This window comes from Festucalex cinctus, chromosome 7, assembly GCF_051991245.1.
Source record: "Festucalex cinctus isolate MCC-2025b chromosome 7, RoL_Fcin_1.0, whole genome shotgun sequence".
NCBI classification, from domain to species: Eukaryota; Metazoa; Chordata; class Actinopteri; order Syngnathiformes; family Syngnathidae; genus Festucalex; species Festucalex cinctus.
Genome location: NC_135417.1, coordinates 29,804,874 through 29,830,251, shown reverse-complemented (window position 1 = coordinate 29,830,251; position 25,378 = coordinate 29,804,874). Strand labels below are relative to the sequence as shown.

The 25,378-nt window shown below is 39.7% G+C and overlaps 1 protein-coding gene across 2 annotated transcripts in view; it reads right to left on the bottom strand.

The window, feature by feature from the left end:
* Positions 1–25,378, bottom strand: part of entpd3 (ectonucleoside triphosphate diphosphohydrolase 3) — a 172,455-nt gene that overhangs the window by 119,468 nt on the left and 27,609 nt on the right. For both annotated transcript variants that reach the window (XM_077526344.1, XM_077526345.1), the window contains 2 exons: positions 23,032–23,191; positions 22,331–22,558 (listed from right to left, as the gene is read on the bottom strand). In XM_077526344.1, coding sequence (XP_077382470.1) covers positions 22,331–22,558; positions 23,032–23,191 — 388 coding nt within the window. The remainder of the gene's footprint in view (positions 1–22,330; positions 22,559–23,031; positions 23,192–25,378) is intronic.

The window sequence follows — 25,378 nt, the reverse complement described above, 5'->3', positions numbered from 1 at the left end:
TAATAATTTTTACAAAAACAATAGGGACCTCGCAGCGGTCGCTGCTCGGGCCCTAATAATAATAATAATAATAATACTTTTTACAAAAACAATAGGGACCTCGCAGCGGTCGCTGCTCGGGCCCTAATAATAATAATAATTTTTACAAAAACAATAGGGACCTCGCAGCGGTCGCTGCTCGGGCCCTAATAATTCTTACAAAAACAAGAGGGACCTCGCAGCGGTCGCTGCTCGGGCCCTAACTAGAGCTGCGAGCAGCTATACAGGGCCCTCGCAGCCCGGGCCACATTGGGGTACTTGCACGTTGGGGTACTCGCACATTGGGGTACTGCCACATTTGGAGCAAAATTTCTTTGAACATGGCATGATAAACCTTTACATGTGAGTTCTTTTTGCTAGGTGTGATGTGTGTGACAAGCTCAATGTGTTTTGGTGATTGTCAAGAACTGCAAAAATCAGCGTCCTTTTTTATTTTTAGGGAATGAGTTGACCTGATTAGTATTTTTTGCAAAAGTATATATACCCGTCGTCGCTCGTACTCATTGCACGATGTTGCTCTTATTGTCCATAGAGGCTATCAAAAATAAATAAACAAAATAAAAAAGTACATATGTTTGGATCGGTCTGATACCAGTGAACATCTTGAGTAGTGGAAAAAGTAAAAGAATATTCATAAATGACTTCGTTATTACACTTACGAGTTCACAAATTTTGTTCAAAATACTGTAAGTGGGATTGTTTTTGTTTTTTGTTTTTTATGCCTCAAGGACTAGGTGCTTTTAATGTCCATAGAGGCTATCAAAAATAAATAAAAAAAGTACATATGTTTGGATAAGTCTGATGCCAGTGAACATTTTGAGTGGTGGAAAGTAAAAGAATATTCATAAATGACTTACTTATCACACTAAGAATGAGTTTACATTTTTTGTACAAAATACCGTATGTGGGGTATTGTTTTTTTATGCTTCAAGAGCTAGGTGGCGCTGTATTTATAACTAAATTTTGTCATAGAGATACCTTCCCGCCTTGATTATAAGCATACATGTCAAGTTTGGGATTTTTTGGAGCATGCACCGGGGAGTTATTAAGCATATCCTTTTTCATTGCGAAACGTGTTTACAATTTTTGTAAAAATACCGTAAGTGGGGTATATTTTTTTCACGCCTCAAGGGCTAGGTGGCGCTGCATATATAACTGAATTTTGTCATAGAGATACCTTCAGGCCTTGACTATAAACATACATGTCAAGTTTGGGATTTTTTGGAGCATGTAACGGGGAGTTATTAAGCATATCCTTTTTCAGTGCGAAACACAAAATTTGATGCCCCGCCCTCATCATATAGTATTTCCAAAAGTCAAGATTTTTCCGCCTGTCGTTGGCTCAGGTCTTGACATGGTCCAGGTCAAGTCTGAAGTCAGTCGGATGAAACGTGTAGGAGAAGTGGGCAAAAGTATGCCCCCTGTAAATGTGCAAAAATCGTCAAAAATGGGACATTCAAAAATTCATAGCTCACTTCCTGTTCAATTTAGCACATGGGTCCAAGAGACTTTTTTTGTAGGTCTTGGGCTCCCTCATACACCTAAAAATTTTCGTAGATCTTGCTTAAACGTACAACCGGGGCTGCTTCGTTAAAAAATTCTAGGGTGCGCTATTGAGTCATTTTTGTAAAAATAGCACAATCAACAATAAAATATTGTTCATTTTACCAGGCCAGATGTGTGTGCCAAGTTTCATGAGTTTCTGCGCATGTTTAGACCCTCAAAACTGGCGTTGTTTTCTTGGCGAACAGCGCTTAGCCACGCCCACAGCAATTCGCGAAAACTCACAAACTTCGTGTTGTGACATCATGAAGACCGAAACCCTCATCTGAGCAAATATGAGGTAGGTTCAGTTAACGTGTTTGGAGAAAAACGTAGAAGAAAATTCGTAAGAAAAAAACAATTGCCACTAGGTGGCGCTATCAGTTAGATGAAATATAAGTTTGTAGATGTCTTCAGGGCTGGACTCTCATCAAATGTGTGAAATTTTGAGAAGATAGGATCATCTCGGTCAAGTTAATTCCGCTTTTATTGTCACGAAAAATCTTCAGACTTTGCGGCACCGTAGCGGCCACGCCCTTTGGCGAAAGGATACAATATTCGTTGTGGGGCATGATCAACATCTTAAGGCTTTTCTGACCAATTTTCAACTGGATCCCTTCAACGAGCTCAGCACAGTAGCTAAAAACGTAAAGTATGACATTTATTGTTACCACTAGGTGGCGCTATATGTATAACTGAATTTTATCATATAGATGTTTTCAGGCCGTGACTATTACGTTGTCTGAGAAGTTTGAGATTTTTTGGAGCTTGAACATGGGAGTTATTAAGCATTTGCTCTTTCTGGACAAATGAAATTTTAAACGCAATATTTGATGCCCCGCCCCCGTCATATAGTATTTCGAAAAGGCAAGATTTTTTGCCCAGTTGTTCTGTCAGGTCTTGAGATGATAAATGCCAAGTTTGAAGTCAATTGGATGAAAAATTTTTGCAAAGGGGGAAAAAGCATGACCACAGTGAATGTGCCAAAATAGGCCAAAATTGGACATAAAAAAATTCATAGCTCACTTCCTGTACATTTTAGCTACATGGTCCCAATAGACTTTTTTGTGCGTCTCGGGGTGCTACACGTGCCTGCCAATTTTCGTTGCTCTAGCTCAAACGTGCCGGGCTTGTTTTTTTTTTTTCTATGCTAGGGGGCGCTATAGAGTCGCGTTGTTATGACGACTTCATATTGTCAAATTTTTCGCCAGGCCTGAGGAGTGTGCAAAGTTTGGTGAGTTTTCGTGAATGTTTAGGTACCCAAAATCGTGATCGTTTACGGAAAAGAATAATAATAATAATAATAATAATAATAACTAGAGCTGCGAGCAGCTATAAAGGGCCCTCGCAGCCCGGGCCACGTTGGGGTACTTGTACGTTGGGGAACTTGCACATTGGGGTACTGGCACATTGGAAGCAGAATTTCTTTGAAAATGGCATGATAAACATGTGGATTATTTTTTTTTTTTGCCAGGTGTGATGAGTGTGTCAAGCTCAATGGGTTTTGGTGATTGTTAAGATCTGCAAAAATCAGCGTCTTTTTTTTATTTTTAGGCAATGAGTTGCCCTGATTGGTATTTTTCGTAAAAGTATATATACACACATCATCGCTCGTACTCATTCACGATATTGCTTTTAATGTCCATAGAGGCTATCAAAAATACATAAAACTAAATAACAAAAATATGTATGTTTGGTTAGGTCTGATTCCAGTGAATATTTTGAGTGGTGGAAAGTAAAAGAATATTCCTTAATGACTGAGTTATCACACTTAGAATGAGTTTACATTTTTTGTACAAAATACCGTAAGTGGGGTGTTTTTTTTTCATGCCTCAAGGGCTAGGTGGCGCTGCATATATAACTGAATGTTGTCATAGAGATACCTTCAGGCCTTGACGATAAACATACATGTCAAGTTTGGGATTTTTTGGAGCATGTATCGGGAAGTTATTAAGCATATCCTTTTTCAGTGCGAAACACAAATTTTGATGCCCCGCCCTCATCATATAGTATTTCCAAAAGTCAAGATTTTTCCGTCTGTTGTTGGCTCAGGTCTTGACATGGTCCAGGTCAAGTCTTAACTCAGTCGGAGGAAACGTGTAGGAGAAGTGGGCAAAAGTATGCCCCCTGAAAATGTGCAAAAATCGTCAAAAATGGGACATTCAAAAATTCGTAGCTCACTTCCTGTTTATTTTAGCATATGGGTCCAAGAGACTTTTTTGTAGGTCTTTGGCTCCCTCATACACCTAAAAATTTTCGTAGATCTTGCTTAAACGTACAATCGGGGCTGCTTCGTTAAAAATTTCTAGGGGGCGCTATTGAGTCATTTTTGTAAAAATAGGACAATACATGATAAAATATTGCTAATTTTGCCAGGCCAGATGTGTGTGCCAAGTTTCATGAGTTTCTGCGCATGTTTAGACCATCAAAACTAGCGTTGTTTTCTTGGCGAACAGTGCTTAGCCACGCCCACAGCGATTCGCGAAAACTCACAAACTTCGTGTTGTGACATCATGAAGGCCGAAACCCCCATCTGAGCAAATATGAGGTTGGTCCAGTTAACGTGTTTGGAGAAAAATGTACAAGAAAATTCGTAAGAAAAAAAATTGCCACTAGGTGGCGCTATCAGTTAGATGAAATATAAGTTCGTAGATGTCTTTAGGGCTGGACTCTCATCAAATGTGTGAAATTTTGAGAAGATAGGATCATCTCGGTCAAGTTCATGCAGCTTTTATTGTCACGAAAAATCTTCAGACTTTGCGTCACCGTAGCGGCCACGCCCTTTGGCGAAAAGTTACAATATTCGGTGTGGGGTATCATCAACATCTTAAGGCTTTTCTGACCAATTTTCAACTGGATCCCTTCAACGAGCTCAGCACAGTAGCTAAAAACGTAAAGTATGACATTTATTGTAACCACTAGGTGGCGCTATATGTATAACTGAATTTTTTCATATAGGTGTTTTCAGGCCGTGACTATTACGTTGCCTGATAAGTTTGAGATTTTTTGGAGCTTGAACATGGGAGTTATTAAGCATTTGCTCTTTCTGGACAAATGAAATTTTAAAGGCAATATTTGATGCCCCGCCCCCGTCATATAGTATTTCGAAAAGGCAAGACTTTTTGCCCAGTTGTTCTCTCAGGTCTTGAGATGATAAATGCCAAGTTTGAAGTCAATCGGATGAAAACTGTTTGCAAAGGGGGGGAAAGTATGACCACAGTGAATGTGCAAAAATGGGCCAAAATTGGACATTCAAAAATTCATAACTCACTTCCTGTACATTTTTGCTACATGGTCCCAATTGACTTTTTGTGCGTCCCGGGGTGCTACACGTACCTGCCAATTTTCGTAGCTCTAAGTCTAACGTGCCGGGATTGGTTTTTATTTTTTTATGCTAGGGGGCGCTATAGAGTGACATTGTTATGACAACATCATAATATCAAATTTTTCGCCGGACCCGAAGAGTGTGCAAATTTCAGTGAGTTTTCGTAAATGTTTAGGTCCTCAAAAATTCGATCGTTTGCGGAGAATAAAGAATAATAATAATAACTAGAGCTGCGAGCAGCTATAAAGGGCCCTCGCAGCCCGGGCCACGTTGGAGTCCTTGCACGTTGGGGTACTTGCACGTTAGGGTACTGGCACGTTGGGGTACTGGCATATTGGAAGCAAAATTTCTTTGAAAATGGCATAATAAACGTTTACATGTAGAATATTTTTTTTTGCCAGTGTGTGTCAAGCTCAACGGGTTTTGGGGATTGTTAAGACCTGCAAAAATCAGCGTCCTTTTTTATTTTTAGGCAATGAGTTGCCCTGATTGGTATTTTTTGTTAAAGTGTATATATACATCATCGCTCGTTGTACTCATTGCACAATGTTACTTTTATTGTCCAAAGGGGCAATCAAAAATGAATAAAACAAAATGGAAACGTACATACGTTTGGATCGGTGTGAAGCCAGTGAACAATTTGAGTGGTGGAAACTAAAAGAATATTCAGAAATGACTTAGTCATCACACTTAGAATGAGTTTACATTTTTTTGTACAAAATACCGTATGTGGTTTTTTTTTTATATAAGCCTCAACGGCTAGGTGGCGCTGTATTTATAACTGAATGTTGTCATAGAGATACCTTCAGGCCTTGATTATAAGCATACATGTCAAGTGTGGGATTTTTTTGGGAGCATGTACCGTGGAGTTATTAAGCATATCCTTCATTCACGATATTGCTTTTAATGTCCATAGAGGCTATCAAAAATAAATAAAAATATATATATGTTTGGATAAGTCTGATGCCAGTGAACATTTTGAGTGGTGGAAACTAAAAGAATATTCATAAATGACTTAGTTATCACACTTAGAATGAGTTTACATTTTTTGTACAAAATACCGTATGTGGGGTATTTTTTTTTCATGCCTCAAGGGCTAGGTGGCGCTGCATATATAACTGAATGTTGTCATAGAGATAACTTCAGGCCTTGACGATAAACATACATGTCAAGTTTGGGATTTTTTGGAGCATGTACCGGGGAGTTATCAAGCATATCCTTTTTCATTGCGAAACACAAATTTTGATGCCCCGCCCTCATCATATAGTATTTCGAAAAGTCAAAATTTTTCCCCCTGTCGTTGGCTCAGGTCTTGACATGGTCCAGGCCAAGTCTTAACTCAGTCGGATGAAACGTGTAGGAGAGGTGGGCAAAAGTCTGCCCCCTGTGAATGTGCAAAAATCGTCAAAAATGGGACATTCAAAAATTCGTAGCTCACTTCCTGTTCATTTTAGCATATGGGTACAAGAGAGTTTTTTGTAGGTCTTGGGCTCCCTCATACACCTGAAAATATTCGTCGTTCTTGCTTAAACGTACAACCGGGGCTGCTTCGTTAAAAATTTCGAGGGGGCGCTATTGAGTCATTTTTGTAAAAATAGCACAATCAACAATAAAATATTGCTCATTTTACCAGGCCAGATGTGTGTGCCAAGTTTCAGGAGTTTCTGTGCATGTTTAGACCCTCAAAACTGGCGTTGTTTTCTTGGCGAACAGCGCTTAGCCACGCCCACAGCAATTCGCGAAAACTCACAAACTTCGTGTTGTGACATCATGAAGGCCGAAACCCTCATCTGAGCAAATATGAGGTAGGTCCAGTTAACGTGTTTGGAGAAAAACGTAGAAGAAAATTCGTAAGAAAAAAAATTGCCACTAGGTGGCGCTATCAGTTAGATGAAATGTAAGTTAGTAGATGTCTTTAGAGCTGGACTCTCATCAAATGTGTGAAATTTTGAGAAGATAGGATCATCTCGGTCAAGTTAATGCAGCTTTTATTGTCACGAAAAATCTTCAGACTTTGCGTCACCGTAGCGGCCACGCCCTTTGGCGAAAAGTTACAATATGCGGTGTGGGGCATCATCAACATCTTAAGGCTTTTCTGACCAATTTTCAACTGGATCCCTTCAACGAGCTCAGCACAGTAGCTAAAAACGTAAAGTATGACATTTATTGTAACCACTAGGTGGCGATATATGTATAACTGAATTTTGTCATATAGATGTTTTCAGGCCGTGACTATTACGTTGCCTGAGAAGTTTGAGATTTTTTGGAGCTTGTACATGGGAGTTATTCAGCATTTGCTCTTTCTGGACAAATGAAATTTTAAAGGCAATATTTGATGCCCCGCCCCCGTCATATAGTATTTCGAAAAGGCAAGACTTTTTGCCCAGCTGTTCTCTTAGGTCTTGAGATGATAAATACCAAGTTTGAAGTCAATGGGATGAAAAATTTTTGCATAGGGGGAAAAAGCATGACCACAGTGAATGTGCCAAAATAGGCCAAAATTGGACATTAAAAAATTCATAGCTCACTTCCTGTACATTTTAGCTACATGGCCCCAATAGACTTTTTTGTGCGTCTCGGGGTGCTACACGTGCCTGCCAATTTACGTTGCTCTAGCTCAAACGTGCCGGGCTTGGTTTTTATTTTTCTATGCTAGGGGGCGCTATAGAGTCGCGTTGTTATAACGACTTCATAATATCAAATTTTTCGCCGGACCTGAGGAGTGTGCAAAGTTCGGTGAGTTTTCGTGAATATTTAGGTACCCAAAATCGCGATCGTTTGCGGAGAATAAAGAAGAAGAAGAAGAAGAAGAAGAACAAGAGCTGCGAGCAGCTATAAAGGGCCCTCGCAGCCCGGGCCACGTTGGGGTCCTTGCACGTTGGGGTACTTGCACGTTGGGGTACTGGCACATTGGGGTACTGGCATATTGGAAGCAAAATTTCTTTGAAAATGGCATAATAAACGTTTACATGTAGAATATTTTTTTGCCAGTGTGTGTATCAAGCTCAACGGGTTTTGGTGATTGTTAAGACCTGCAAAAATCAGCGTCCTTTTTTATTTTTAGGCAATGAGTTGCCCTGATTGGTATTTTTTTGTAAAAGTGTATATACACATCATCGCTCGTTGTACTCATTGCACAATGTTACTTTTATTGTCCAAAGGGGCAATCAAAAATGAATAAAACAAAATGGAAACGTACATACGTTTGGATCGGTGTGAAGCCAGTGAACAATTTGAGTGGTGGAAACTAAAAGAATATTCATAAATGACTTAGTTATCACACTTAGAATGAATGTACATTTTTTGTACAAAATACCGTATGTGGGGTATTTTATTTTTTTTTCATATAAGCCTCAAGGGCTAGGTGGCGCTGTATTTATAACTGAATGTTGTCATCGAGATACCTTCAGGCCTTGATTATAAGCATACATGTCAAGTGTGGGATTTCTTTTGGAGCATGTACCGTGGAGTTATTAAGCATATCCTTCATTCACGATATTGCTTTTAATGTCCACAGAGGCTATCAAAAATAAATAAAAATATATATATGTTTGGATAAGTCTGATGCCAGTGAACATTTTGAGTGGTGGAAAGTAAAAGAATATTCATAAATGACTTAGTTATCACACTTAGAATGAGTTTACATTTTTTGTACAAAATACCGTATGTGGGGTATTTTTTTTTCATGCCTCAAGGGCTAGGTGGCACTGCATATATAACTGAATGTTGTCATAGAGATAACTTCAGGCCTTGACGATAAACATACATGTCAAGTTTGGGATTTTTTGGAGCATGTACCGGGGAGTTATCAAGCATATCCTTTTTCATTGTGAAACACAAATTTTGATGCCCCGCCCTCGTCATATAGTATTTCGAAAAGTCAAAATTTTTCCCCCTGTCGTTGGCTCAGGTCTTGACATGGTCCAGGCCAAGTCTTAACTCAGTCGGATGAAACGTGTAGGAGAAGTGGGCAAAAGTCTGCCCCCTGTGAATGTGCAAAAATCGTCAAAAATGTGACATTCAAAAATTCGTAGCTCACTTCCTGTTTATTTTAGCATATGGGTACAAGAGACTTTTTTGTAGGTCTTTGGCTCCCTCATACACCTAAAAATATTCGGCGTTCTTGCTTAAACATACAACCGGGGCTGCTTCGTTAAAAATCTCGAGGGGGCGCTATTGAGTCATTTTTGTAAAAATAGCACAATCAACAATAAAATATTGCTCATTTTACCAGGCCAGATGTGTGTGCCAAGTTTCAGGAGTTTCTGTGCATGTTTAGACCCTCAAAACTGGCGTTGTTTTCTTGGCGAACAGCACTTAGCCACGCCTACAGCAATTCGCAAAAACTCACAAACTTCGTGTTGTGACATCATGAAGGCCGAAACCCTCCTCTGAGCAAATATGAGGTAGGTCCAGTTAACGTGTTTGGAGAAAAACATAGAAGAAAATTCGTAAGAAAAGAAATTGCCACTAGGTGGCGCTATCAGTTAGATGAAATGTAAGTTAGTAGATGTCTTTAGAGCTGGACTCTCATCAAATGTGTGAAATTTTGAGAAGATAGGATCATCTCGGTCAAGTTAATGCAGCTTTTATTGTCACGAAAAATCTTCAGACTTTGCGTCACCGTAGCGGCCACGCCCTTTGGCGAAAAGTTACAATATTCGGTGTGGGGCATCATCAACATCTTAAGGCTTTTCTGACCAATTTTCAACTGGATCCCTTCAACGAGCTCAGCACAGTAGCTAAAAACGTAAAGTATGACATTTATTGTAACCACTAGGTGGCGCTATATGTATAACTGAATTTTGTCATATAGATGTTTTCAGGCCGTGACTATTACGTTGCCTGAGAAGTTTGAGATTTTTTGGAGCTTGTACATGGGAGTTATTCAGCATTTGCTCTTTCTGGAAAAATGAAATTTTAAAGGCAATATTTGATGCTCCGCCCCCGTCATATAGTATTTCGAAAAGGCAAGATGTTTTGCCCAGCTGTTCTCTCAGGTCTTGAGATGATAAATACCAAGTTTGAAGTCAATTGGATGAAATATGCTTGCAAAGGGGGAAAAAGCATGACCACAGTGAATGTGCCAAAATATGCCAAAATTGGACATTAAAAAATTCATAGCTCACTTCCTGTACATTTTAGCTACATGGTCCCAATAGACTTTTTTGTGCGTCTCGAGGTGCTACACGTGCCTGCCAATTTTCGTTGCTCTAGCTCAAACGTGCCGGGCTTGGTTTTTATTTTTCTACGCTAGGGGGCGCTATAGAGTCGCGTTGTTATAACGACTTCATAATATCAAATTTTTCGCCGGACCTGAGGAGTGTGCAAAGTTCGGTGAGTTTTCGTGAATATTTAGGTACCCAAAATCGCGATTGTTTGCGGAGAATAAAGAAGAAGAAGAAGAATAATAATAATTTTTACAAAAACAATAGGGACCTCGCAGCGGTCGCTGCTCGGGCCCTAACTAGAGCTGCGAGCAGCTATAAAGGGCCCTCGCAGCCCGGGCCACGTTGGAGTCCTTGCACGTTGGGGTACTTGAACGTTGGGGTACTTGCACGTTAGGGTACTGGCACGTTGGGGTACTGGCACGTTGGGGTACTGGCATATTGGAAGCAAAATTTCTTTGAAAATGGCATAATAAACGTTTACATGTAGAATATTTTTTTGCCAGTGTGTGTGTCAAGCTCAACGGGTTTTGGTGATTGTTAAGACCTGCAAAAATCAGCGTCCTTTTTTATTTTTAGGCAATGAGTTGCCCTGATTGGTATTTTTTTGTAAAAGTGTATATACACATCATCGCTCGTTGTACTCATTGCACAATGTTACTTTTATTGTCCAAAGGGGCAATCAAAAATGAATAAAACAAAATGGAAACGTACATACGTTTGGATCGGTGTGAAGCCAGTGAACAATTTGAGTGGTGGAAACTAAAAGAATATTCATAAATGACTTAGTTATCACACTTAGAATGAGTGTACATTTTTTGTACAAAATACCGTATGTGGGGTATTTTTTTTTTTTTTATATATAAGCCTCAAGGGCTAGGTGGCGCTGTATTTATAACTGAATGTTGTCATAGAGATACCTTCAGGCCTTGATTATAAGCATACATGTCAAGTGTGGGATTTTTTTTTGGAGCATGTACCGTGGAGTTATTAAGCATATCCTTCATTCACGATATTGCTTTTAATGTCCATAGAGGCTATCAAAAATAAATAAAAATATATATATGTTTGGATAAGTCTGATGCCAGTGAACATTTTGAGTGGTGGAAACTAAAAGAATATTCTTAAATGACTTAGTTATCACACTTAGAATGAGTTTACATTTTTTGTACAAAATACCGTATGTTGGGTATTTTTTTTTTCATGCCTCAAGGGCTAGGTGGCGCTGCATATATAACTGAATGTTGTCATAGAGATAACTTCAGGCCTTGACGATAAACATACATGTCAAGTTTGGGATTTTTTGGAGCATGTACCGGGGAGTTATCAAGCATATCCTTTTTCATTGCGAAACACACATTTTGATGCCCCGCCCTCATCATATAGTATTTCGAAAAGTCAAAATTTTTCCCCCTGTCGTTGGCTCAGGTCTTGACATGGTCCAGGCCAAGTCTTAACTCAGTCGGATGAAACGTGTAGGAGAAGTGGGCAAAAGTCTGCCCCCTGTGAATGTGCAAAAATCGTCAAAAATGGGACATTAAAAAATTCGTAGCTCACTTCCTGTTCATTTTAGCATATGGGTACAAGAGACTTTTTTGTAGGTCTTGAGCTCCCTCATACACCTAAAAATATTCGTCGTTCTTGCTTAAACGTACAACCGGGGCTGCTTCGTTAAAAATTCCGAGGGGGCGCTATTGAGTCATTTTTTTTAAAAATAGCACAATCAACAATAAAATATTGCTCATTTTACCAGGCCAGATGTGTGTGCCAAGTTTCAGGAGTTTCTGTGCATGTTTAGACCCTCAAAACTGGCGTTGTTTTCTTGGCGAACAGCGCTTAGCCACTCCCACAGCAATTCGCGAAAACTCACAAACTTCATGTTGTGACATCATGAAGGCCGCAACCCTCATCTGAGCAAATATGAGGTAGGTCCAGTTAACGTGTTTGGAGAAAAACGTAGAAGAAAATTCGTAAGAAAAAAAATTGCCACTAGGTGGCGCTATCAGTTAGATGAAATGTAAGTTAGTAGATGTCTTTAGAGCAGGACTCTCATCAAATGTGTGAAATTTTGAGAAGATAGGATCATCTCGGTCAGGTTAATGCAGCTTTTATTGTCACGAAAAATCTTCAGACTTTGCGTCACCGTAGCGGCCACGCCCTTTGGCGAAAAGTTACAATATTCGGTGTGGGGCATCATCAACATCTTAAGGCTTTTCTGACCAATTTTCAACTGGATCCCTTCAACGAGCTCAGCACAGTAGCTAAAAACGTAAAGTATGACATTTATTCTAACCACTAGGTGGCGCTATATGTAGAACTGAATTTTGTCATATAGATGTTTTCAGGCCGTGACTATTACGTTGCCTGAGAAGTTTGAGATTTTTTGGAGCTTGTACATGGGAGTTATTCAGCATTTGCTCTTTCTGGACAAATGAAATTTTAAAGGCAATATTTGATGCCCCGCCCCTGTCATATAGTATTTCGAAAAGGCAAGACTTTTTGCCCAGCTGTTCTCTTAGGTCTTGAGATGATAAATGCCAAGTTTGAAGTCAATGGGATGAAAAATGTTTGCATAGGGGGAAAAAGCATGACCACAGTGAATGTGCCAAAATAGGCCAAAATTGGACATAAAAAAATTCATAGCTCATTTCCTGTACATTTTAGCTACATGGTCCCAATAGACTTTTTTGTGCGTCTCGGGGTGCTACACGTGCCTGCCAATTTTCGTTGCTCTAGCTCAAACGTGCCAGGCTTGGTTTTTATTTTTCTACGCTAGGGGGCGCTATAGAGTCGCGTTGTTATGACGACTTCATAATATAAAATTTTTCGCCGGGCCTGAGGAGTGTGCAAAGTTTGGTGAGTTTTCGTGAATGTTTAGGTACTCAAAAATGCGATCGTTTACGGAGAAGAAGAAGAAGAAGAAGAAGAAGAAGAATAACTAGAGCTGCGAGCAGCTATAAAGGGCCCTCGCAGCCCGGGCCACGTTGGAGTCCTTGCACGTTGGGGTACTTGCACGTTAGGGTACTGGCACGTTGGGGTACTGGCACGTTGGGGTACTGGCATATTGGAAGCAAAATTTCTTTGAAAATGGCATAATAAACGTTTACATGTAGAATATTTTTTTTGCCAGTGTGTGTCAAGCTCAACGGGTTTTGGTGATTGTTAAGACCTGCAAAAATCAGCGTCCTTTTTTATTTTTAGGCAATGAGTTGCCCTGATTGATATTTTTTGTAAAAGTGTATATATACATCATCGCTCGTTGTACTCATTGCACAATGTTACTTTTATTGTCCAAAGGGGCAATCAAAAATGAATAAAACAAAATGGAAACGTACATACGTTTGGATCGGTGTGAAGCCAGTGAACAATTTGAGTGGTGTAAACTAAAAGAATATTCAGAAATGACTTAGTCATCACACTTAGAACGAGTTTAAGTTTTTTGGTACAAAATACCGTATGTGGGTTTTTTTATTTATTTAAGCCTCAAGGGCTAGGTGGCGCTGTATTTATAACTGAATGTTGTCATCGAGATACCTTCAGGCCTTGATTATAAGTATACATGTCAAGTGTGGGATTTTTTTTGGAGCATGTACCGTGGAGTTATTAAGCATATCCTTCATTCACGATATTGCTTTTAATGTCCACAGAGGCTATCAAAAATAAATAAAAATATATATATGTTTGGATAAGTCTGATGCCAGTGAACATTTTGAGTGGTGGAAACTAAAAGAATATTCATAAATGACTTAGTTATCACACTTAGAATGAGTTTACATTTTTTGTACAAAATACCGTATGTGGGGTATTTTTTTTTTATGCCTCAAGGGCTAGGTGGCGCTGCATATATAACTGAATGTTGTCATAGAGATAGCTTCAGGCCTTGACGATAAACATACATGTCAAGTTTGGGATTTTTTGGAGCATGTACCGGGGAGTTATTAAGCATATCCTTTTTCAGTGCGAAACACAAATTTTGATGCCCCGCCTTCATCATATAGTATTTCGAAAGGTCAAGATTTTTCCCCCTGTCGTTGGCTCAGGACTTGACATGGTCCAGGTCAAGTCTTAACTCAGTCAGATGAAACGTGTAGGAGAAGTGGGCAAAAGTCTGCCCCCTGTGAATGTGCAAAAATTGTCAAAAATGGGACATTCAAAAATTCGTAGCTCACTTCCTGTTCATTTTAGCATATGGGTCCAAGAGACTTTTTTGTAGGTCTTGGGCTCCCTCATAGACCTAAAAATATTCGTCGTTCTTGCTTAAACGTACAACCGGGGCTGCTTCGTTAAAAATTTCTAGGGGGCGCTATTGAGTCATTTTTGTAAAAATAGCACAATCAACAATAAAATATTTCTCATTTTACCAGGCCAGATGTGTGTGCCAAGTTTCATGAGTTTCTGTGCATGTTTAGACCCTCAAAACTGGCGTTATTTTCTTGCCGAACAGCGCTTAGCCACACCCACAGCAATTCGCGAAAACTCACCAACTTCGTGTTGTGACATCATGAAGGCCGAAACCCTCATCTGAGCAAATATGAGGTAGGTCCAGTTAACGTGTTTGGAGAAAAACGTAGAAGAAAATTCGTAAGAAAAGAAATTGCCACTAGGTGGCGCTATCAGTTAGATGAAATATAAGTCAGAAGATGTCTTTAGGGCTGGACTCTCATCAAATGTGTGAAATTTTGAGAAGATAGGATCATCTCGGTCAAGTTAATGCAGCTTTTATTTTCACGAAAAATCTTCAGACTTTGCGTCACCGTAGCGGCCACGCCCTTTGGCGAAAAGTTACAATATTCGGTGTGGGGCATGATCAACGTCTTAAGGCTTTTCTGACCAATTTTCAAATGGATCCCTTCAACAAGCTCAGCACAGTAGCTAAAAACGTAAAGTATGACATTTATTGTAACCACTAGGTGGCGCTATATGTATAACTGAATTTTATCATATAGATGTTTTCAGGCCGTGACTATTACGTTGCCTGAGAAGTTTGAGATTTTTTGGAGCTTGAACATGGGAGTTATTAAGCATTTGCTCTTTCTGGACAAATGAAATTTTAAAGGCAATATTTGATGCCCCGCCCCCGTCATATAGTATTTCAAAAAGGCAAGATGTTTTGCCCAGTTGTTCTCTCAGGTCTTGAGATGATAAATGCCAAGTTTGAAGTCAATTGGATGAAAAATGTTTGCAAAGGGGGAAAAAGCATGACCACAGTGAATGTGCCAAAATAGGCCAAAATTGGACATTAAAAAATTCATAGCTCACTTCCTGTACATTTTAGCTACATGATCCCAATAGACTTTTTTGTGCGTCTCGGGGTGCTACACGTCCCTGCCAATTTTTGTTGCTCTAGCTCAAACGTGCCGGGCTTGGTTTTTATTTTTCTACGCTAGGGGGCGCTATCGAGTCGCATTGTTATGACGACTTAATAATATCAAATTTTTCGCCGGGCCTGAGGAGTGTGCAAAGTTCGGTGAGTTTTCATGAATGTTTAGGTACCCAAAATCGCGATCGTTTGCGGAGAATAAAGAAGAAGAAGAAGAAGAAGAAGAAGAAGAAGAAGAAGAAGAAGAAGAAGAAGAAGAAGAAGAAGAATTTTTACAAAAATTATAGGGACCTCGCAGCGGTCGCTGCTCGGGCCCTAATAATAATAATAATAATTCGAACGAAAAACAATAGGGACCTCGCAGCGGTCGCTGCTCGGGCCCTAATAACTAGAGCTGCGAGCAGCTATAAAGGGCCCTCGCAGCCCGGGCCACGTTGGGGTACTTGCACGTTGGGGTACTTGCACGTTGGGGTACTCGCACATTGGGGTACTGGCACATTAGGAGCAAAATTTCTTTGAACATGGCATGATAAACCTTTACATGTGAATTTTTTTTTGCCAGGTGAGATGTGTGTGTGAAGCTCAATGTGTTTTGGTGATTGTCAAGATCTGCAAAAATCAGCTTCCTTTTTTATTTTTAGGGAATGAGTTGACCTGACTGTTTTTTTTTTGCAAAAGTATGTATACCCATCATCGCTTGTACTCATTGCACAATGTTGCTTTTATTGTCCATAGAGGCGATCAAAAAAAAAATGAAACTGAATAAAAAAACTACAGATGTTTGGATCGGTCTGATACCAGTGAACACCTTGAGTAGTGGAAAGTAAAAGAATATTCATAAATGACTTAGTTATAACACTTACAAGTTCACAAATTTTGTTCAAAATACCGTAAGTGGGGTTGTTTTTTTTTTTTTTTTTTGTTTTTTTATGCCTCAAGGACTAGGTGGCGCAGTATTTATAACAAAATTTTGTCATAGAGATACCTTCAGGCCTTGACTATAAATATACATGTCAAGTTTGGGATTTTTTGAAGCATGTACCGGGGAGTTATTCAGCATATCCTTCATTCACGATACTGCTATTAACGTCAATAGAGGCTATCAAAAATAAATAAAACTAAATAAAAAATACGTATGTTTGGATAGGTCTGATGCTAGTGAACATTTTGAGTGGTTGAAAATAAAAGAATATTCATAAATGACTTAGTTATCACACTTAGAATGAGTTTACATTTTTTGGACAAAATACCGTATGTGGGGTATTTTTTTGTTTTGCCTCAAGGGCTAGGTGGCGCTGCATATATAACTGAATGTTGTCATATAGATACCTTCAGGCCTTGACTCTAAACATACATGTCAAATTTGGGATTTTTTTGAGCATGTACCGGGGAGTTATTAAGTCTATCCTTTTTCATTGTGAAACACAAAATTTGATGCCCCGCCCTCATCATATAGTATTCCGAAAAGTCAAGATTTTTTCCCCCTGTCGTTGGCTCAGGTCTTGACATGGTCCAGGTCAAGTCTGAAGTCAGTCGGATGAAACGTGTAGGAGAAGTGGGCAAAAGTATGCCCCCTGTAAATGTGCTAAATTCGTAAAAAATGGGACATTCAAAAATTCGTAGCTCACTTCCTGTTCATTTTAGCACATGGGTCCAAGAGAATTTTTTGTAGGTCTTGGGCTCCCTCATACACCTAAAAATATTCGTCGTTTTTGCTTAAACGTACAACTGGGGCTGCTTCGTTAAAAACTTCTAGGGGGCGCTATTGAGTCATTTTTGTAAAAATAGCACAATCAACAATAAAATATTGCTCATTTTACCAGGCCAGATATGTGTGCCAAGTTTCATGAGTTTCTGTGCATGTTTAGACCCTCAAAACTGGCGTTGTTTTCTTGGCGAACAGCGCTTAGCCACGCCCACAGCAATTCACGAAAACTCACAACCTTCGTGTTGTGACACCATGAAGGCCGAAACCCTCATCTGAGCAAATATGAGGTAGGTCCAGTTAACGTGTTTGGAGAAAAAACGTAGAAGAAAATTCGTTAAAAAAAAAATTGCCACTAGATGGCGCTATCAGTAAGATGAAATATAAGTTCGTAGATGTCTTTAGGGCTGGACTCTCATCAAATGTGTGAAATTTTGAGAAGATTGGATCATCTGGGCCAAGTTCATGCAGCTTTTGATGTCACGAAAAATCTTCAGACTTTGCGTTACCTTAGCGGCCACGCCCTTTGGCGAAAAGTTACACTATTCGGTGTGGGGCATGATCAACATCTTAAGGCTTTTCTAACCAATTTTCAACTGGATCCCTTCAACGAACTCGGCACAGTAGCTAAAAACGTAAAGTATGACATTTATTGTTACCACTAGGTGGCGCTATATGTATAACTGAATTTTATCATATAAATGTTTTCAGGCCATGACTATTACGTTGCCTGAGAAGTTTGAGATTTTTTGGAGCTTGAACATGGGAGTTATTAAGCATTTGCTCTTTCTGGACAAATGAAATTTTAAAGGCAATATTTGATGCCCCGCCCCCGTCATATAGTATTTCGAAAGGGCAAGATGTTTTGCCCAGTTGTTCTCTCAGGTCTTGAGATGATAAATGCCAAGTTTGAAGTCAATTGGATGAAAAATGTTTGCAAAGGGGGAAAAAGCATGACCACAGTGAAGGTGCCAAAATAGGCCAAAATTGGACATAAAAAAATTCATAGCTCACTTCCTGTACATTTTAGCTACATGGTCCCAATAGACTTTTTTTGTGCGTCTCGGGGTGCTACACGTGCCTGCCAATTTTCGTTGCTCTAGCTCAAACGTGCCGGGCTTGGTTTTTATTTTACTATGCTAGGGGGCGCTATAGAGTCGCGTTGTTATGACGACTTCATAATATCAAATTTTTCGCCGGGCCTGAGGAGTGTGCAAAGTTTGGTGAGTTTTCGTGAATGTTTAGGTACCCAAAATCGCGATCGTTTGCGGAGAATAAAGAAGAAGAAGAAGAAGAAGAATATCCATCCATCCATCCATTTTCTTGACCGCTTATTCCTCACAAGGGTCGCGGGGGCTGCTGGCGCCTATCTCAGCTGGCTCTGGGCAGTAGGCGGGGGACACCCTGGACTGGTTGCCAAGCAATCGCAGGGCACACAGAGACGAACAACCATCCACACGCACACCTAGGGACAATTCGGAGCGCCCAATTAACCTGCCATGCATGTCTTTGGAATGTGGGAGGAGACCGGAGTACCCGGAGAAGACCCACGCGGGCACGGGGAGAACATGCAAACTCCACCCAGGAAGGTCCGAGCCTGGACTCGAACCGGAGACCTCAGAACTGGGAAGCGGACGTGCTAACCACTCGACTACCGTGCCGCCCAAGAATAATAATAATAATAATAATAATAATAATAATTTTTACAAAAACAATAGGGACCTCGCAGCGGTCGCTGCTCGGGCCCTAATAATAATAACTAGAGCTGCGAGCAGCTATAAAGGGCCCTCGCAGCCCGGGCCACGTTGGGGTACTTGCACATTGGGGTACTGGCACATTGGAAGCAGAATTTCTTTGAAAATGGCATGATAAACGTGGATTTTTTTTTTTTTGCCAGGTGTGATGAGTGTGTCAAGCTCAATGGGTTTTGGTGATTGTTAAGATCTGCAAAAATCAGCGTCTTATTTTTTATTTTTAGGCAATGAGTTGCCCTGATTGGTATTTTTTGTAAAAGTGTATATACACATCATCGCTCGTTGTACTCATTGCACAATGTTACTTTTATTGTCCAAAGGGGCAATCAAAAATGAATAAAACAAAATGGAAATGTACATACGTTTTGATCGGTGTGAAGCCAGTGAACAATTTGAGTGGTGGAAACTAAAAGAATATTCATAAATGACTTAGTTATCACACTTAGAATGAGTGTACATTTTTTGTACAAAATACCGTATGTGGGTTTTTTTTTTTTTATTCCTCAAGGGCTAGGTGGCGCTGCATATATAACTGAATGTTGTCATAGAGATAACTTCAGGCCTTGGCGATAAACATACATGTCAAGTTTGGGATTTTTTGGAGCATGTACCGGGGAGTTATCAAGCATATCCTTTTTCATTGCTAAACACAAAATTTGATGCCCCGCCCTCATCATATAGTATTTCGAAAAGTCAAAATTTTTCCCCCCGTCGTTGGCTCAGGTCTTGACATGGTCCAGGCGAAGTCTTAACTCAGTCGGATGAAACGTGTAGGAGAAGTGGGCAAAAGTCTGCCCCCTGTGAATGTGCAAAAATCGTAAAAAATGGGACATTCAAAAATTCATAGCTCACTTCCTGTTCATTTTAGCATATGGGTACAAGAGACTTTTTTGTAGGTCTTGGGCTCCCTCATGCACCTAAAAATATTTGTCGTTCTTGCTTAAACATACAACCGGGGCTGCTTCGTTAAAAATTTCTAGGGGGCGCTATTGATTCATTTTTGTAAAAATAGCACAATCAACAATAAAATATTGCTCATTTTACCAGGCCAGATGTGTGTGCCAAGTTTCAGGAGTTTCTGTGCATGTTTAGACCCTCAAAACTGGCATTGTTTTCTTGGCGAACAGCGCTTAGCCACGCCCACAGCAATTCGCGAAAACTCACAAACTTCGTGTTGTGACATCATGAAGGCCGAAACCCTCATCTGAGCAAATATGAGTTTGGTCCAGTTAACGTGTTTGGAGAAAAAGGTACAAGAAAATTCGTAAGAAAAAAAATTGCCACTAGGTGGCGCTATCAGTAAGATGAAATATAAGTTCGTAGATAATCTTAAAGGGCTGGACTCTCATCAAATGTGTGAAATTTTGAGAAGATAGGATCATCTCGGTCAAGTTCATGCAGCTTTTATTGTCACGAAAAATCTTCAGACTTTGCGGCACCGGAGCGGCCACGCCCTTTGGCGAAAAGTTACAATATTCGGTGTGGGGCATGATCAACATCTTAAGGCTTTTCTGACCAATTTTCAACTGGATCCCTTCAACGAGCTCAGCGCAGTAGCTAAAAACGTAAAGTATGACATTTATTGTTACCACTAGGTGGCGCTATATGTATAACTGAATTTTATCATATAGATGTTTTCAGGCCGTGACTATTACATTGCCTGAGAAGTTTGAGATTTTTTGGAGCTTGAACATGGGAGTTATTAAGCATTTGCTCTTTCTGGACAAATTAAATTTTAAAGGCAATATTTGATGCCCCGCCCCCGTCATATAGTATTTCGAAAAGGCAAGACTTTTTGCCCAGTTGTTCTCTCAGGTCTTGAGATGATAAATGCCAAGTTTGATGTCAATTGGATGAAAAATGTTTGCAGAGGGGGAAAAAGCATGACCACAGTGACCGGACCTGAGGAGTGTGCAAAGTTCGGTGAGTTTTCGTGAATGTTTAGGTACCCAAAATCGCGTTTGTTTGCGGAGAATAAAGAATAATAATAATAATAATAATAATAATAATAATAATAATAATAATAATAATAATAATAATAATAATAATAATAATTTTTACAAAAACAATAGGGACCTCGCAGCGGTCGCTGCTCGGGCCCTAATAATAATCCGATCGAAAAACAATAGGGACCTCGCAGCGGTAGCTGCTCGGGCCCTAATAATAAGAATTCCTTCAGGAACAATAGGGACCTCGCAGCGGTCGCTGCTCGGGCCCTAATAATTTTTACAAAAACAATAGGGACCTCGCAGCGGTCGCTGCTAGGGCCCTAATTATGATGAATTAAAAATAAATAAATAATGTCACAACTCCGAAATTACTTCAACCATTGATTGTTTAACGTTTTCTTCGTCAGCAGAAAACTTCGGCGTCTTTTTTTTCCGGCGAGTGCCAGGGGTCATTTGGATAGTATCCATTGCTTTCTCCGACCCGGAAGTAAACAAAAAGAGGAATTGTGGGATATATCGGTGCTAACCAGTAACGTAAACGACACCGTTAACTTTGACGGTGCCGTTTACAAACGGCGTGACTAACCATGTTTTGAAGAACACCTATTTAGCGGCCGGTTAGTAAATGACGGGTTAAGAATTTAACCGGCGGTTAGGGGTTAAAACCCCAGTTAACAGTGGTTAAAATAACCGATAATTGAACAACCGGGCCCTGGAGATTACACACACACTTGCACTCTGCTAAACAAAATTGGGCACTTCAATGAATTTGGTGAATTTTTGTGTCATTCTCCAATTGTCAAGTCGGGTCTCCCTTCTGTCATCGTCAATCCGTCAATATTTCATTCCTAACCAAATTGTAATCATCAATCTGTCAAGGCTATTTTAACAGGGCTTACGTCAATGCTGATAGTGGCTCTATTTTAGGACTGACATTAAATTTCATGGGAGCAGTCTGTCAATTGTTGAGCCCGTCAACCTCATTTTAACCACAATTCTGTCATGCCAAATTACATTTTGTCACCACTGTTTTCCACTTGACATTGGTTATTTTACTATTCCTTTCTTCACTCATGTCTTTTTCTCTGGTTTCAGTTACCTTCCTTTCTGAAACGGAAAATGCAGAATTTCCCACGCTTCAAGGTTAACAGACTCAGGGATCTCACTAAAACTGTTTTGTGAAATGGACCCCTGGTAAGTGTATATTTAGTTGTTTACTGTAAGGAGGGAAGAAAAATGCCTTGGCCGCAGTCCCAGGAAATAAGAGGAAGTACTCTGCGGTGTGTCAGCAAAATGGGCGTCCATTCAGTGTTTCTCTCATTCGTTGACGAAATTGGCGTCTGTTGTGTTGGTACTGACCTGGTTATTGATTATTACATTGACATACCAAAACTGACTTCCGGCAATGCTTGGTCAATTTTTCGAAGTTTACCGTCATTCTTTATCGTCAACAAAATGTCATTCATCTTTCCATCACCTTCCATCAATATTGACAGAATGCCCACCTCTGCTGATAAAGTTGGTATACCTGAATGACTTTGTCCAGGACCCGCTTCTCAGCTTCATTCTTGCCATAGCAGAGGAAACTATGAGTGTAGACATTGTAAGGGTAGCCGTAGAGCTTGATGTGCATGTAATCAGGCCCACTGAGTTGTTCATTAACTGCAAAGGCAATTTGTGTTGATGCACCACCAAGATCCATTGAGCCCACAGTCTGTGATGTCTGTGGACGAACATAGGTGTTCCATAGGCTTTTCTGCAAAGACAAAGTAAAGCATGTAGGTATGAAAAGACATGGCTCTGTTTTGGAACACTGGCCAATTTTATATGCGCTCTTCTACTGTACTCTGTCTAGTTTAATCCTTTTTCCAAATGAATTCCAATGTATTTTACACTCATAAATACTGCATAAATATCACATACATTTATTAATAAAATGAACATCATTATGAGCCTATTTTGATTAATACTGTATAGTCTGGTATGAGTTAATGATGAAATGATGATGATCAGCTACAAGGAAACTTAGCTCAGAAATAGTGAAACAAATGTATTTGCGAAAGGAATGGTCAGTCATGTAATACATATTGAAATTGTCATGCATACGTGCTTACAAACTGACAAGAAAGCTTGCCTTGGCTGGGCTTTATCGTTAGTGGCATCTAATTATTTTTTTTAGAAAATTGTGAGACACACTTTAAAGCTGTTTTTATGCTTGGTTGGTTTTACCTCAAGAAAGTTTCCCATCAAATAGTTGACAGTAATCCATCCATACAGTCCTTCTTCTTGACCGGTAATGATAGATGCATTTTGGAAGTCAAAGGGCAGAGTTTGGAGATATAGTTTCAGACTATCCAGGACTTCACTAGCACGCTGCATATCCTTCGCTCTTTTAAAAAAGCAGAGAAAAATGGAAGCAAATATAACAACAATTGTGCATCAAAAAGTTGTATCTACACTACATTCATCAAAAACAAGATGGTCATCAATCCTAGAAGGAAATGCACAGTGTAGCACAGTGAATTAACTTGTATTTGAATGAAGTCTGTCAAACACAGTGCTTCTCAATTATTTTCTGTCATGCCCCCCGAAACTAAGAAGAAACCCCCCCCCCCCGTGACTATAAATAGTATCATTTGTATATAAAATTGCTATAAGCACACCTCTGCATAACGCTGTATCCTTAATAACGTAAAAGAGAATAAAAGAAGAAAGAAATATGGAACAACTTACAACATATAGCTTTATTAACTGTAACAGAAAAGATTTAAAGTACATCTGTAATTCAAAAATAAAATTAAATCCTTAATTAAACTATAAACATTTTTTGACTGACCATGTCAAACCATATGACACGGAAAAATAAAATTACATAAAATCAATAAATAATAATGCATTCAAACTGATTACCAACATTAGCTCAGGAGCACAATATTTAAAACAAAAAAACATAAAAAAAAAAAACCTTTAACCTGCAAAACAAAAATATATAAAATAATTTGTGCTGATTTTTTTTTTTTTTTTTTTTTTTGCTGTGTGCAAAGCGCGCATGCTCAGTGCAAACAAAACCCTACACCACCGAGCGAATGCTCCCTGCGCACACTCTACCAATAATGAGAGCGCAACTTGCACTTTGTTCTAGGACAGTAAAAAAAAACATCAACATAAAAAAGCATGTTCCCCGAGGTCAAACCTTGATGGTGCCTCACGCCCCCCTGAGGGGGCTCGCCCCACTATTTGAGTAGCACTGGTCTAACATGACATTTACTGTATTAGCTCTTTAGCTAGCATAAACATCTTATATTACTTCCATGAATGGGGAGTATATCCAATTTGGAACTTTTGCTGCATCACTGCTATGGGTACTACACAACACGTGGCATACAGAAACTGCCGTCCTTACCTGCAGGGGCGTGCAGAGACCTCAGGAGAGGCAGCTGCTCAAAGTTGAAAACGATGTAACACATGGAACTTTTTTTTTTTTGTTAATTTAATGTGGAAAGAATATGTTTGCATAAAACGCTTTTTTCGCCATTCAACATAGATTTGTAGCTCCCTACTGGAAAGTTGGGTTAGGAAATTAAAAGCTTCTTTTATGAAACTTAAGGTAGAGGTAAAGACCTTAATCTTGGACAAATGATTAGGTACACCATGGATTCACGCCTATTGGTTCAATGTTTCCTTCCTGCCTTCTTGCCTTGCTTCCTTGTTAACCAGCTTATTTTTTTCCCCTGCTACTTTATTTTTCTTATGCCGCTGTGTTTCCTCCTTCAACTATTGCTACGTTTCTTGACGGATTCAAACCAATCCAACTTCAACATGCAGCTCATTCCAAGTCAATGAATAACATTCCATGCCATTCAATGTCATTCAACATCATTCAACATAATTCCAAAATATTCCAATATTTTCATCCAGCCGCTCAGCCTTCTAATGTAATTTCTCCAGAAATCGGATTCTCGAGTTTGCATTAAAATCAAGATCATCACACCACCTACGCTGCACAATACACCTTCATTTTGGCTACTTTTTGTGGCCAAATCGTGACACGTTGACAGGCATAGTGCGTTGGAACACCCAGGAAGTCGTAGCGCGCCTACCAAATTCACCAACCCCGAGAATATACTTGCCCCAGCACGAAAATCAGGATTTACCTGTCTTTACACCAAGCACAGTCTATTTTCTGTTATCAAATTGCCAGATGTACCGAGCACACGACACACACACACTGAGTCAAGTCAAGTCAAGTTTATTTAGATAGCCCTTAATCACATCAAAGTCTCAAAGGGCTTGACATTTGTTTGATTTATTTCTAGAGTCAAATATAATTGAGTATCGTCTGTATAACAGTAAAAGTTTGTTATATTTACGTATAATATCGGCAAGCAGAAACATATAAATGTTCAACAAGAGAGGGCCAAGTACCGACCTCTGTGGGACTCCACACGTAACGATACAGAGCTCAGAGGTCGCATTGCCATGGATGACACGGTGCATTCTCTCTGAGAGGTACGAACAAAACCACGAGAGTGCTAAGCCTGAAATACCAATGAATGTTTGGAGGCGTTCTAGTAGA